The sequence below is a fragment of the Cebus imitator genome, unplaced genomic scaffold (assembly GCF_001604975.1).
Source record: "Cebus imitator isolate Cc_AM_T3 unplaced genomic scaffold, Cebus_imitator-1.0 Scaffold84, whole genome shotgun sequence".
Classification (NCBI taxonomy): Eukaryota; Metazoa; Chordata; class Mammalia; order Primates; family Cebidae; genus Cebus; species Cebus imitator.
In genome coordinates, this window is record NW_016107399.1 from 4,463,362 (window position 1) to 4,477,777 (window position 14,416).

The window sequence follows — 14,416 nt, forward strand, 5'->3', positions numbered from 1 at the left end:
ACAAAAAATTAGCTGGGCATGGTGGTGCATGCCTATAATCCCAGCTACTCAGGAGGCTGAGGCAGGAGAATTGCCTGAACCCAGGAGGCGGAGGTTGCAGTGAGCCAAGATCGTGCCATTGCACTCCAGCCTGGGTAACAAGAGCGAAACTCCGTCTCAAAAAACAAAAGAAATAGGGACTTCCTAAGTAAGACAGAACACTTGGAAACAAAGAAAAATGGTAGAGGTTTAACTTCATAAAAATTAAATACTTCTGCAAAGTTGGGGAAGAAGACATAAAGATATTTGATTTATTAACAACAAAAGGATTAAAGTGCAGAATTTAGAAAGAGCCTCACAAATTGATGAAATTACAAACAATTCAGTTAAAAAAATTGGCAAAGAATTTGATGGAGCAATTAGAGGAAGTGTAAGCAATCGATTTAGGATAAACTTGGAAGAATACATAAACATTTAAAATGCACATAACTGGCTGGCCATGGTGGCTCAAATGTGTAATCCCAACACTTTGGGAGGCCAAGGCGGGAAAATCCCCTGAGGTCAGGAGTTCGAGAGCAGCCTGGCCAATATGGTGAAACCACATCTCCACTAATAACACAAAAATTAGCCAGGCATTGTGGCGCATGCCTGTAATCCCAGCTACTCAGAAGTCTGACGCAGGAGAATCACTTAAACCCAGGAGGTGGACGCTGCAGTGAGCCGAGATCATGCCGCTGCACTCCAGCCTGGGTGACAGAGCAAGACTCCATCTCAAAAAAATAAAATAAAAAACAAAATGCAAATAGCTTACATAAAATGGTCTCAAAGGTCTAGGTTAAACATTTTTAATGCTCTATGTAGAACAGGGCATATAATATGCTATTATATTTATTTCTGAAAGAGAGAAAACAGAGGTACATTTTTGGTTTGTTATTGTTGTTGTTTGTTTGCTTTTTGAGATGGAGATTCACTCCTGTTGCCCAGGCTGGAGTGCAATGGTGTGGTCTCAGCTCCCTGCAACCTTTGCCTCCCAGGTTCAAGCACTTCTCCTGCCTCAGCCTCCCAAGTAGCTGGGATTACAGGCATCCGCCACCATACTTGGCTAATTTTTGTACTTTTAGTAGAGACAGGGTTTCACTATGTTGGTCAGGCCGGTCTTGAACTCCTGACCTGAGGTGATCCACCTGTCTTGGCCTCCCAAAGTGCTGGGATTCCAGGGATGAGCCACTGTGTCCAGCCCAGAAGCCACATTTTATTTGCTTGTAGGTGCATGGGCTATTTCAGAAAGAATGCACAAAAACTGGTAAAATTAGTTATATCCAAAAAAGAAAAAAGAGGGCTAGGAAGGAGGAGTGGGAGGGAGATGTTGCCTTTTATAACTTTTGAATGCTACACCTTTCCAATTCGCTACTTATTCTCAAACAAATAACCTTAAATAAATACAGTAAATAATTCAGTGTCTTTTCCTACACAATCTTCCAAACCTCAATAAACAAAGGGAACTCTGATTAAATAACCACTTAAAATGTATATTTCCTTTGACCCACAAGTCCCTCATCTAGGAACAATTTTTACCCAGAAATATTGTACATGTATACTCATAAAGGTACACAGAAAATCTAGATTAAGTTGGAAGCCAATCTAAGAGTCCATCAATAGGGGAATGTTTAATTAATTTATAGGGAACTGATACTATAAAATACTATGTTATTATTGAAAAGAATGAAGTACAATATATCTGTTATTGAATGACTTCTAAGTCATATTGTTAAATCAAAAAAGTAAACCACAGAGCATTGTTATATATGACCCCCATTTATGTTTTTGTTTGTTTGTTTGTTTAACAGACAGGGGTCTTACTATATTGTGGTCCATACTGGACTTGAACTCTTAGGCTCAAGTGGTCCTCCCACCTTGGCCCACCAAGTAACTGGGACTGCAGGTGTGTGCCACCGTGCCCAGCTTCATTTGTGTATTTTTTCAAGTATATTCAATACATTCAGCTTGGTCCTAAAGTCAGAAATGTAAATGATACTATTTTATCATGTGTTATATTATAATATCAATAAACTATATATTCACCTATGTTTCCAGATTTGGGAGCATATAGAGCACATTGAAAACGACCTAAAAAAATATACATTTACAGTGGTTATCTCAAAGGTGGGAAGAAGGAATAGAGGAGGTGGAGGGAAATTTATTTTCCTATATGTCACTGTGTTTTTGAAATATTTTATAGCTCTTATCTGTGAAAAATTACTATATTCCATGAATGCTTTACATTATTTACCTAAGGTCATAAGTTTATAAGGGGCAGGGCTGGGAGGTAGGCTGGCTAACTTCAGATTGTGCTCTTAACACAGTGTTCTCTCACCCATTGCTTGAGTATAAAACAAACACAAATCAAAATAAAATTGAAATATACCTCCTCATGTTTTACTCCTGGCCAACTGCAAATTCCTTCCTTTATGTTCCAGCACTCCCTGAATATTTGCCATGAATCTCGTCCTCTCCCCTGCTGAGCACATAAAATGTGCAAGGAGATAGATTAAAACTAGTCATGGCTGGGTGAGGTGGCTCAAGCCTATAATCTCAGCACTTTGGGAGGCTGGGGGTGGGGGGGGGTGGATCATGAGGTCAGGAGTTCGAAACCAGCCTTGACCAACATGGTGAAACCCAGTCTCTACTAAAAAATACAAAAAAATTAGCTGAAGGTGGAAGCTCACGCCTATAATTCCAGCTACTCAGGAGGCTAAGACAGAAGAATCGCTTGAACCCGGGAGGCGGAGGTTGTAGTGAGCCAAGATCATGCCATTGCACTCCAGCCTGGGCGACAGAGCGAGACTTAGTCTCAAAAAAAAGAAAAGAAAACTTGGCTGGGCACAGTGGCTCATGCCTGTAGTCCCAGCACTTTAGGAGGTTGAGGCAAGCAGATCACAAGGTCAAGAGACGGAGACCATCCTGGCCAACATGGTGAAATGCCGTCTCTACTAAAATTACAAAAAATAGCCAGGCGTGGTGGCGCACACCTATAGTCCCAGCTATTTGGGAGGCTGAGGCAGGAGACTCGCTTGAACCCGGGAGGTTGAGTGAGCCAAGATCACGCCATTGTACTCCAACCTGGTGACAGGGCAAGCAGAGCAAGACTCTGTCTCAAAAACAAACAAATAACAACAACCAAAAAAAAAAAAAACAACAAAATACTAGTTGTAAACCTTTTCTCTTGGTGTAGAAACAGAGCCATAGATGAGTACTGGTTGAATGAATTAAGTATGGAGTCATAAAGTCAATCCCTCCTCCAAACTCCAGGTAGCACTGATAGCTATGATGTTTTTTGTTCTTATAGAAAAAAACAGCAAGAAGACACCACTTCTCCCCTGCTATCATGCTTTACTGCATCTCAGAATGACACTCAGTTCTTCCCAAGGTCTCACACAGAAAATGCAAACGGGCAGTCTGCAGGCCACAAGCAGCCTGCACACATAATTTGGTTAAACTGCATGAACATTAAAAAAAAATGTTTTGAATCAGTTATCTTTAAAAATATATGAAGTATTTTTCCTTAAAAATTTACAGCTTCCCCCAAAACTCAGATCAGGCAATCATGTGCTGGAGCCCTGCCGCACCTGCAGCTGCCCCCTTAGTGGAGGCAGGTTTCACAGCACATAGCCCCACCCAGCCCTCCTGTCCACCGGCCTCCTGCACTCAGGCTTCCTGACTGGCCCTGGCTGGCAGTGGAGTTTACACCACAGAACTGTACCTACTCCTGCTGACATTTAGGTCAGTTCCAGTTCAGCCCATTTTGTCTTCCTCTGAACCCATGCAGTGAGCTCACAGCCCTCAGACCACACAGTGCTCCTTTACCTCTCAGAGGACTCCCAGTGCACCAGGCTGCAACACAAAGAAAACGGTTTGGATATTGTTGTGGCCTTGGATTTAATTCCAAAATGCCAAGCAGCCCTCTTAATGAGGGGTCTCTATTCTCGATGTCGTGGTGGAGCTACAGGGCAGGGAGAAGCCTTGAATTAAAGGACCCACCTGTGTGCCATCAGGAAACCACGTAAAAAGCACTACCGAGGCAAAAGATCTGAGTTCAATCTGGGCTGCTTAGTTGGGCAAGAGTACTTCATCTCTCCTGAGCCTCAGTTTCCTCACCTATCAACTGGGCTAGTAGAGCTTCACAAGGCTGTTGTGTGAATGAAAAAAGTGTATATGAAAGTGCTTGTAAGCACCTGAGAAGTATAAAATAAGACGAGTGTGGAGGAGGACCTGAAGAGAGGTGCTCCGGAAGAAATGACAGAAATGGGTGCCATGCACTCCAGTTACAGTTGAAAAGCCTCTGTCTCGGTGACCTGAGGCCCCTTCCATCTCTTCTTTCTGCCCTGAGGGCCTGAAAAATGCCTCTTTTCACTTGCTTTCAGTGGCCGCAGTGAAATAGATTATAAGGGAATTCCCTGCCTAATCCCCGAAGCAGTAGCTCTCCAGAACTCATCCGGAGGTCCAGGCCACTAGGGGAGAAGAGGCCAGGCTGAATCCACGCCTGGCTCCACGGAGGAGTCACAAGGATGGCCATCCTTCCCCAGCTTCTAGCACTGAGACAGGATCACCTGAGGTTATCAGTGTTTCCATTGGACAATCAAGGAACTGAGGTTCTTTCCCTCCAAAACCACACACCTCCTCGCTGCTTCACAGGGAGGAGGATTAAATGAGCTGCCCTCGAAAGCACTATGCAAAAGGGATGAAAGGTACAATAACGAGCAAAAATAGCCTCCAAGATGTGATCTAAAGCGATGTCAATGCGCAGCTATGTGGTTACTGGTGAGCAGACCTCCGGGAAGCACAGGAGACACCCCACTGATCCAACAGACGTTCTCATCCCATATGCCTTTGTGAAAAGGTTGCACAGGGGTTAAGCTTGGTCCAGAAGGGTCCGAGGGCTGGTCAAGTCCTCCCGTTTCCAAAAACCAGCCGAATCTCCCTCCCTCAGACCTGAGGGGCAGAGGCGCCCACTCCGCGGCGCCGAGCCACTTCTGGGCGCGCCACCCGCCTCCAGCCCCGGTTCCCGGAGACAGCGCCCTGAGCACCGGCTGGGAGAAGGTTGCTCACTGGTCCTCACGGATTCCAGCCGAGGGGCGTGACCGCTTCTCCCCACACCCTTTGCCGGGAGCAGGACGTGGAGCCTCTTGGTCTCAGGGGGCGCGGCCCGCTTCGGCCGAATCCCGGGCACGCACCGATGCCCTCCCATCTAGCGGACTGGGTAGGGGGCTTCGGGCGGCGCCAGAGAAACGGGGCAGGCTGCACCCAGCAGAATGGGGTGGGCCTCTAAGAAGCCCCAGGCCGCAGCAGAGGAGCGCGCCCCCAACATCTTCCCACAAAGAGCCCCAGCTCTCCAAATCAAGGCGCAGGGCAGCCGGAGAACAGCCCCGACCTGTCCTCGGAGACAGGAGCGGGGCGCGGAGAGAAGGGGAGCGCGGTGGGGGCGGGACCCTTCCCGGCCGGCTCCCCGCGCCCTCCAGCCCCGCACAGTGAGCTTAGCCCGGCTCCATCCCGACCGCCCTCTCAGCCCGGGCCCGCGCCCGCGCCCCACGCCGGGTGCTCACCGAGGAGCCGCCGCCGCGGCAGCTCAGGGCCCAGCCCGGCCGCCTCCCCGCCTCGGCCACCGCCGCCGCCGCTTCCTTCCTCCCGGCCGCGTTCGCGGACTGGAGGTTTCGGGTTTCAGCCCGCCGAGCCCCGCTTCGCTCCTCCCGCGGGCCAGCCACCAGCACGCGGACCCGGGCGGCGGCAGGCCAAGTAACTTTGCGGCGCCCGAGCCCCGCCTCCCCGGCGCCTGGCCGGGCCCCTCCGGCCCCCGGAGCCCCAACCCGCCTCCCGGCTCCCCGCACCGCCCCGCCCGGCTCTCGGCGCCCCTCCCCGCCCGCGCCCCTTCCTTCGCGTACGCCCGCCCTCCCGGCAGCTTCTTTCCCGTTTCTTCCCACGAATCCTCTCGGCTGCGGCTCTTTGTCTCGCCCTTACCCTCTCGGCTCGCCCTACTTTTCTCCTGAGAACATTTGTGGTCCCTAACTCAGGCCTTCCCGGTTCCCGTTCCTTCGTCCCAGTTCCAGCCGCTGGGACGTCCCCTTTTCCATGTCTCTCTCCATCACAGACACTTTCAGATTCTTCCCGCAGGCTCCGCGCAGTCCTGTTCTCCTCCTCCAGCCCCGCCGGGGACGATCCTGGCACCACCTTTGCCGCTCACCTTTCATTCATCCAGCCGACCCGCGAGAGCGTCTATCAGCCTCCGGCCAGGCTCCGTGCTGGGCTCTGCGAATACCACTGGGACCCCGCCCCAAAGCCAGCCCCGGGGAGTGGGGAGTGGACGTAAACCGGGCTCCACGCGGCTGCCCTGCACTCCCTGGGAACCAAAAGGCCAGGCAGCAGTCACCACAAAACAAAGACCGGGTGCTGTCAGCTCGGGGAACGGAACAGTTCCTTCTCGGAATGTTTGTTTTCCCTTCCTCACTCCCCACTTTCCCTGCCTGTCTCCAGCCTCCTACGTTTTCTATGCAGCGGTCTTAATAAGGGGATGGAAAGTTGAAGCAAACAGTAGAACTGCTTAAAAAGGAAAGAAGGAAGTAGACAAACAGGGCAGCAAAATAATCAGGTAAGAAGTTGTAAAACCCAGTTCACTAAACTCCAGAAAAAAAAATAATAAACACATGCTAGAGTAGGATTCACATTCCTCTGAAATCCATCTGCTCTGATAAATACATTAATTATTCCCTTGTCTACAGATTGAACCGTGGGAGATGCTTCCTTATTATTAATATTATTAGGCCACTGAGGCACCATTCAGAACAGTAATTTACTGTCTGGCACCTGCTAAACAGCCACATTGCTCTAGGGACAAATGGGATAATGGGGAGAAAAATGTTTAATGGATGCCTTAATATTCCTTTGGGATAGATGCTTTATTTGGTCAAAAACTGGAAGCTGACGCTCCACTTAGAGTCTAGGTCACTCAGCAAGCCAGACACTTGAAGGAGCTTAAAGCATTCTGTTCTTAAGAGTATTTTAGACACTTATTTTGAAATCCCTGGTTATTTATTTAATTTACACTCAGACGCCAGCTGAGCTCTATGAGCCTAAGGGAGTTAGTTAACCTTCCTGAGTCTCAGCTTATTCATATATAAAATGGGGATGGATGCTCATTGCTTCCTACCTGTAGAGTTGAAAAGGTTAAATGAGGTCATGTAAGTAAATCATCCAGTGTCATAGAACCTGAGAACTAAGCCCTTTTGAAAATTGGTATTCATGAAAGGTCTGAAAATATATGCCACAGACTGGCATGATGAGAATAAGAATAAAAACTAAACAGCTACGGCTGTTCTGGCCCCATAACCATCCATGAGGCAAAAGATGTCCTTCATACTGAGCAACATTTTCCCATACTTACTCTATTTCATTTTGAACTCTTCAATAGAAAACATTTTTTTCTGTTGCTGCTCATTATCAAATACATTATTTATCAAAAAGATTTTTTTTTTTTTCCTGGGCTCAAGCTCAGAACTTACTGTGCATTCAGGGATAGAAATTGCTGCCAATAAATGCATTTCAATTGCTCTCTTAAGATGTTTTTTTCCTTCTGGAGCTAATATCGAACTATGAGCAGAATTTAGTCAGATGCAGAGAAAACAGACAAATTGTTATTAATTATTTCACTGTATGTCATTGTATAGGTGACAATCATGAAAAATGTGACTGATTTTGTGAAAGAATGTATTTTTTTTAGAAAAATAAGAGAAAGATACACACTAATTCTTCTTTCCCAAATTAGTTTCATAAACCATTCTGTTTTAGAGACCCCCCACAAAGACTTATAAACTAAGATAATGAGAGGGCTTGTCCAACTGAATCTTACGTGTGTTGAATAATCTATATATGGAATATATTTTATGTAAAATATAATTTCAGTCTAGCAGTCCACATAAAACCAGTGAAAGCGAAATTGTGAAGTGTGCTATTTGTTCCACATGGAATGTTATTCCCCCACTCTTTATAGGCCAAGCTCTTCCTGCCCTTCACATCTCAGCTTAAATGTCACCTCCTCCAAGAAGTCTTCCCTGACCAATCTATTTTTAACTAAAGATGGGATCTTGCTATGTTGCCCAAGCTGGTCTTGAACTCCTGGGCTCACGTAATCCTCTGACCTTAGCCTCCAAAAGTGCTGGAATTACAGATGTGAGCCACTATACTCAGCCCCTGACCAAAATCTAAAAGAAATTATCTGGTCTCTGTTCTCTCTCATAGCTCAGTTCTTTTTCTATATAAAATATGTCTCAATTTATAAAATATGTGTCAGTTTTTCTATGTATCTGTTTACGGTATGCCTCCACTGATGGAACAGTAAAACCATTTGACCCCAGATGAAGACTTCCCTGAAACTGATGCACCACTGGACTGATCAGAAACAACAGCCAATCAATATTTTTTTCAATTAAGTCAGTATGGGTTTATTTTTCTGTTACTTGGAAAAAACAGCATCTAACTCGATGGTTTTTAATACGACACTTTGGAAATCTGTGGGGGCATTTGGGGTTTGTCACAATGATTAGAGGATAGTCCAGGCATGTAGTAGGTGGGGCCCAGGATACCACACATCTTGCAGTACATGAAATAGTCCTACACAAAAAGAACAGTTCCTCTCACACAAGACAATAAAAACGGTCTATACTTCTCTATGTCTGAAACCAAACTATTTTATATAAATGTGCAGAGGGGCTATTGTTTGTTTGTTTGTTTTGTTGTACAATAATCTGTCTAGGAATGCAAGTACCAAGTAAATTGAGGGAAGATTGCACTTTGAGTTACTCAAACCTCACCCACAGTTGTTCAGCATTTTGGAAATCACCTCACTATTAACAATGCCACTCGTGGTATCAGATTTACTAGTACAGATTAGGTAACTTGGTCTACATTTATGTATCTCTGTCACATTCACAGTGATCCTGTCTATAACTCCAACTTTTTGTCCACTTCATGATGTCATCCACTGGGGCTGACATATTGAAATGAGCATCATTGGGCTGGGCAATGGTACACTCCTATAATCCCAGCACTTTGGAAGGCTGAGGCGGGTGGATCACTTGAGGGCAGGAGTTTGAGACCAGCCCTGGCCAACATGGCGAAACCCCGTCTCTACTAAAAATATAAAAATTAGCTGGACTACACAATTGTAGTCCCAGCTACATGGGAGTCAGGCACGAGAATCGCATGAACCTGGGAGGTGGAGGCTGCAGTGAGCTGAGATCACACCCCTGCCTGGTCCTACACATCTCTTCCACTTGGCTTCTCTCGAATTGTATCCTTTGTAATAAACCAATAATAGTAAGTTAAGTGCTTTTCTGAGTTCTGTGGGCTGTTATAGCAAATTATTGGCCATGGGAACTCCTGATTTGAAGCCAAGCCGGTCAGAAGTACTGGAGGCCCCGGACTTCCATTTGGTGTCTGAAGTAGGGACAGTGTGTGGGACTGAGCCCTTAACCTGTGGAGTCTGCACTAACTCAGGGAGTTAGTGTCGGAATTGAATTGAATTGTTGTTGGATACCCAGTTGGTGTCACAGAATTGATTGGTGTTGGAAAAAATTTCACATATTTTGTGTCAGAGGAAAAAATATCCTCAAGTACACTTACCTTTTGTCTATAAAAAAAATCCTCAAATACGCATTTATCTTTTGTGGCCAAGAGAACACAACATTATATATTTGGGATAAATTTGTAATTACAGAAGATTAAAAACGCCCAAATGTCTGTCAATAGAGAATTAGGGGAATAAATTAGGATCCAGTGCTACAAATGAATGAAGAAAATCTCTATACACCAAAACGTAGTGGCCTCAAAGATGTAATGTTAAGTGAAAAAAAGCAAGGTGCAGAAGTATTTGTTATATATATATATATATATTTATATATATATATATATATATATATATATTTTTTTTTTTTTTTGAGACACGGTCTCACCTTATTGCCGAGACTGGAGTGCAGTGAAATGGCATGATCTTGGCTCACTGCCACCTCCGCCTCCCAGGCTCAAGCCATTCTCCTGCCTCAGCCACCCAAGTTGTTGGGATTACAGGTGCGCCCCACTACCGCCTGGCTAATTTTTGTATTTTTAGTAGAAACGGGATTTCACCATGTTGGCCAGGCTAGCCTTGAACTCCTGACCTCAAGTCAAACTCCTGACTCCACCCTCCTTGGCCTGCCAAAGTGCTGGGATTACAGGCATGAGCCATTGCACCCGGCCTGTGTTATCATTTATGTGAGAAAAGGAAAGAATATACAGGTATTTGCTTATACTTAAAAGTGGAAAAACAAACCAAAAACAATAAAAAGAAGGTTTCCAATCAGAGAAAGGAACAAACAGGGAGAAGGAATGAAAAATAAAGCAAGGTTTCTAGGAAGATTTCTTGCTGTACAATTTTGTCTTTGAAAGTAAGTGTATTTTACAAAATTGAGAAAAGTTAACTCACAAAAGGAAAAAAAAAAACTCCAAAACCTGAAGAAAAACTAGGATGAATATCAAGTTGGTGGCATAACTTTTATGTTTTCTATCACTGCATCATGATTACCACAAATTTGGCAGCGTAAAACGCTCTGTTATGTTGCTTGAACTCAAGGCCTCAAGCAATCTTCCCACCTCAGCCTCTTGAGTTGCCGGGATTACAAGCGTGAGCCACCACACCTGGCAAAACACTCATTTTTTTAAATCTCAGTTTAGAGAGAAGTCCACGCGAGCTCAGTGGGTTTTCTGCTCATGGCCCCACAATGCCAAAGTCAAGGTGTTGGCTAAGCTCAGCTCTTATATGGAGGCTCCTGGGGGGACTCTGCTTCCAAGCTTGTTCAGGCTGCCAGCAGAATTTAGTTCCTTGCCGCTGTGGGACGGAAACCTCCATTTCTTTGCTGGCTGGCAGTGGGGCCACACTCTGCTCTCAGAGGCTGCTTGCAATTCTTCCTCACTTGGCCCCCTTATCTTCAAAGTCAGCAAAGGCTTGTCAGATCCTTCTCATACTTTGATCTCCGTGGCTTCCCCTTAATTCCCCTTTCAGCCAGAGAGAGCTCTTTGCTTTTAAGGACTCATGTGATAGTCAGGTCTGCCTAAATAATATCCCTGTCCTAAGGCCAACTGGGTCAAATAACATAATCCTAGGAGTGATTTCTCATTATATTCAAAGGTCCTGGGGATTAGGAAAGGACATCTTTGTCAAGCTATCTTCCAATTCTGCCGCAACAACATATGGAATTTCAGGGGCAGGCACAGCTGCTCATGCCTGGAATCCCAGCACTTTGGGAGGCTGAGGTGGATCATTTGAGCCCAGGAGTTCAAGACCAGCCTAGGCAAAATAGCAAGACCTTGTCTCTAAAGAAAAAGAAAAAATCATTTTTAAAGTTTTCAAAAAACAAATTTTCAGGCTGGGCACGGTGGTTTATGCCTGTAATCCCAGCACTTTGGGAAGCCAAGGCAGGCAGATCACCTGAGTTCAGGAGTTTGAGACCAGCCCAGCCTGACCAACATGGCGAAAACCCAGCTCCACTAACAACAGCAACAACAACAAAAAAAATACAAAAATTAGCTGGGCATGGTGGCTCATGCTTCTAGTCCCAGCTACTTGGGAGGCTGATGTAGGAGAATCGCTTGAACCCTGGAGGCGGAGGTTGCAGTGAGCTGAGATTGCACCACTGCACTCTGGTCTGGGCAACAGAGTGAGACTTTGTCTCAAAAAANAAAAAAAAAAAAAAAAAGAAAATATTTTTCAAGTGAGTTTAAAATATAATATTTTAATGGCACTTTCTTAGTGAGATATGTTCTTAGGACAAAAATAATGTCAGAAAAAAAATCTGAGTCTCACTCAGTTCTCTTATGTCAGTGGTACTTTGGTATTGTTGTTTGAAACAATTAAAGATATGTAGAAAAAAGCAAATAAGTAATTACATTTACGTTGTGGGACCTGTGATTTTTAGCAAGGAAATAAGCGATCAAATATAAAAGTGAAGAGGTAAGTAAAAACCTATCTGCAAAGAGTAATTTGCATTTGCCAACCCTATCCATTCAAAAGGCAAGAAGAAATGAGAACACAGAAGGAGTGAGCACTCCTGTAGCAATGAATGCTGCTAGCAACCAGATGTAGTCTCAAAATACCACTTCTCATTAAGAGGAACTCAGGCTCCTTGCAGTTATTCCAGTTCTGGACGTTATGCGCTTTTTTTTTTTTTTTTAAAGCATATAAAATGAATCTGGAACATCTTTGTGTACCAGAAATGAGATTTTAAAGACCAATGGAGTCATTTTGAAAAGACACAAGAGCTGATCTGATGGGGCAGTTTGACCACCAAAAAGAATAATAAGCCAGGCACAGTGGTTCATGCCTATAATCCCAATACTGTGGAAGGCTGAGGTGGGAGGATCACTTAAGGCCAGGAGTTCAAGAGCAGCCTGGGCAATGTGGTAAGACTTCATCTCTAAAAAAAAAAAAAAACAAAGAGGAAGACTTGCAATGGATTGGAACATACCTGCTAAATCTTGAATGTTTGAATCCTCCAAACCTCATGTTAAAACTTAATCCCTAACATAACAGTATTAAGAGGTGAGGCCTTTAAGGGGTGATTGTGCCCTAAGGGCCCTGCCTGAATGAATGGATTAACTCATTCATGGGTTAATGGATTATGGATTAATAGGTTATCATGGGAGTGGGTTAGTTATAACAAGAGTGGGTCTGTTATAGAAGCTGGATCTGGGTTGGCTCTCTCTCTCTCTCATGAACTCTTCTCATTATGTGATGCCCTGTGCCACCTCAGGACTCTGCAGAGAGCCCGCGCCAGCAAAAAGGCCCTCACCAAGATGCAGCCTCTTGGCCTTGGGCTTCCCAGCCTCCAGAACTGTAAGAAATCAACTCATTGTCTTTATAAGTTATCCAGGCTCAGGTATTAAGTTATAGTAATAGAAAACTGAATAAGATAATATCCACATAGAAACATCTTTGAGTTTATAGTTTTAAAGAAATTGGTCACCACTGGTGATTGCTAGGCAACCAATTCATTCCTCTGAAAAATTACTAAATAAAAGAAAGAAATCAAACATTTATTCTGCTTTTCCTATAGGAATTGCATTCAGTGTGACCAAAGAGTAGTTAGGGAAAGTTATTTTTAAAAGAAAAAACTCAACAAATAAATACACAAAAAAGAATAGAATTTTAAAATCACCCTTTTGCAACCCTTAATAAAATAACTATTGCAGGCCACAGTCATCAATGTATACTAACACCATTCAGTGAATAACTGATGGGGAACCAATCAATCTTAGTATCACACAAGAATGGAATGTAATAGAAAGTACTCAGCACCATCTAGAAACTATTCTTGAATAAATCTTGCAATGACGGATGAAATGTTGAGCAGAAAAGAAAGTCAAAAAAATGTCTATGTTAAACTTCAGGCAATAATTCTTGACTTAGTTGATCACCAGCTAAGAGAAAGACCCAGTGGAACAGGAGACAGACTGAGAGATGTTACCAGCACATTCCTACCCATCTTATGAATTCACCCTGAGCAGGCTTTGTCTTCACTACTGTCGGTTTGCTGCTGTGCTAATTTTGAGTTATCTTTTAGCCACTGAGGTTGACCAGCAATGGAATCTAAATCCAGGGTACATGGAAAGTATGCTGTCATGAAAAACAGAGTTTTTGAAAATAAGTACACTGCAAGCTGGGGAAAATCCATTTTATTTCTGTAAAAAGTGAACCACCTAAGAAGGCATAGGTAGATTAATTTTTCTACATACTTAATTTGTTCAGCTTTAGAACTCAAGATCGTTTATTATTGTGTTTTCATACCTTCTATTCTTACTGCCATTGCCTTTTTTTTCTTTTAATCACCTCATGCATTTGAAGGAGGGATTGTGGTGTAAACATCATTCCATGGGCTGAGTCCAAAGACTGGGATTCTAATCCTGACTCTGCCTAGGCTTGTTGATGGTCGTGACCCCACAGTGAGATGGGCATTAAGAGTCAGATACTCCAAGGGAAGGGGTTGAAGAGACCACAACTCCCCGTGTAGACAGTCACAGAGACCTCTAAGAGGGCTAAATAAGCGCCCCCAGGCTGGAGGCAGAGATCAGGACGGTCGCAGAGAAAAAGCTCCCCAGCGTGGAGGGGCAGGGGCAGGGAAATTGACCCCAAGGTCATGCCAAGGGAGGTGATGCTGCTAAACAACTAAGTTTTGAGAGACACTGAGGCTCCTTCTAACCCTCATATCACCGTCAATTTAATTTTATCCGTGTTTTGTGCTTTCTCTGACGAGGAAAGAGGAAGGAAGGCTATGCCCAGTCTTCTGTGTCAACCAAGACAACTAGGAGTAGATATTAGTCACCTTAAAGTCGAAGACTATGTTTGTTATTTGGAGCTTCT

The 14,416-nt window shown here is 44.4% G+C and overlaps 1 protein-coding gene across 1 annotated transcript in view; it reads right to left on the minus strand.

The window, feature by feature from the left end:
* The window catches only part of GPR161 (G protein-coupled receptor 161), a 51,004-nt gene extending 45,479 nt beyond the window's left edge, over positions 1-5,525 (minus strand). The window contains exons 1-2 of the mRNA XM_017534030.2: positions 5,064-5,525; positions 3,740-3,870 (exon numbers count right to left, since the gene is read on the minus strand). Coding sequence (XP_017389519.1) covers positions 3,740-3,755 — 16 coding nt within the window. The 5' untranslated portion in view covers positions 3,756-3,870; positions 5,064-5,525. The remainder of the gene's footprint in view (positions 1-3,739; positions 3,871-5,063) is intronic.
* Positions 5,526-14,416: the final 8,891 nt, after the last annotated feature.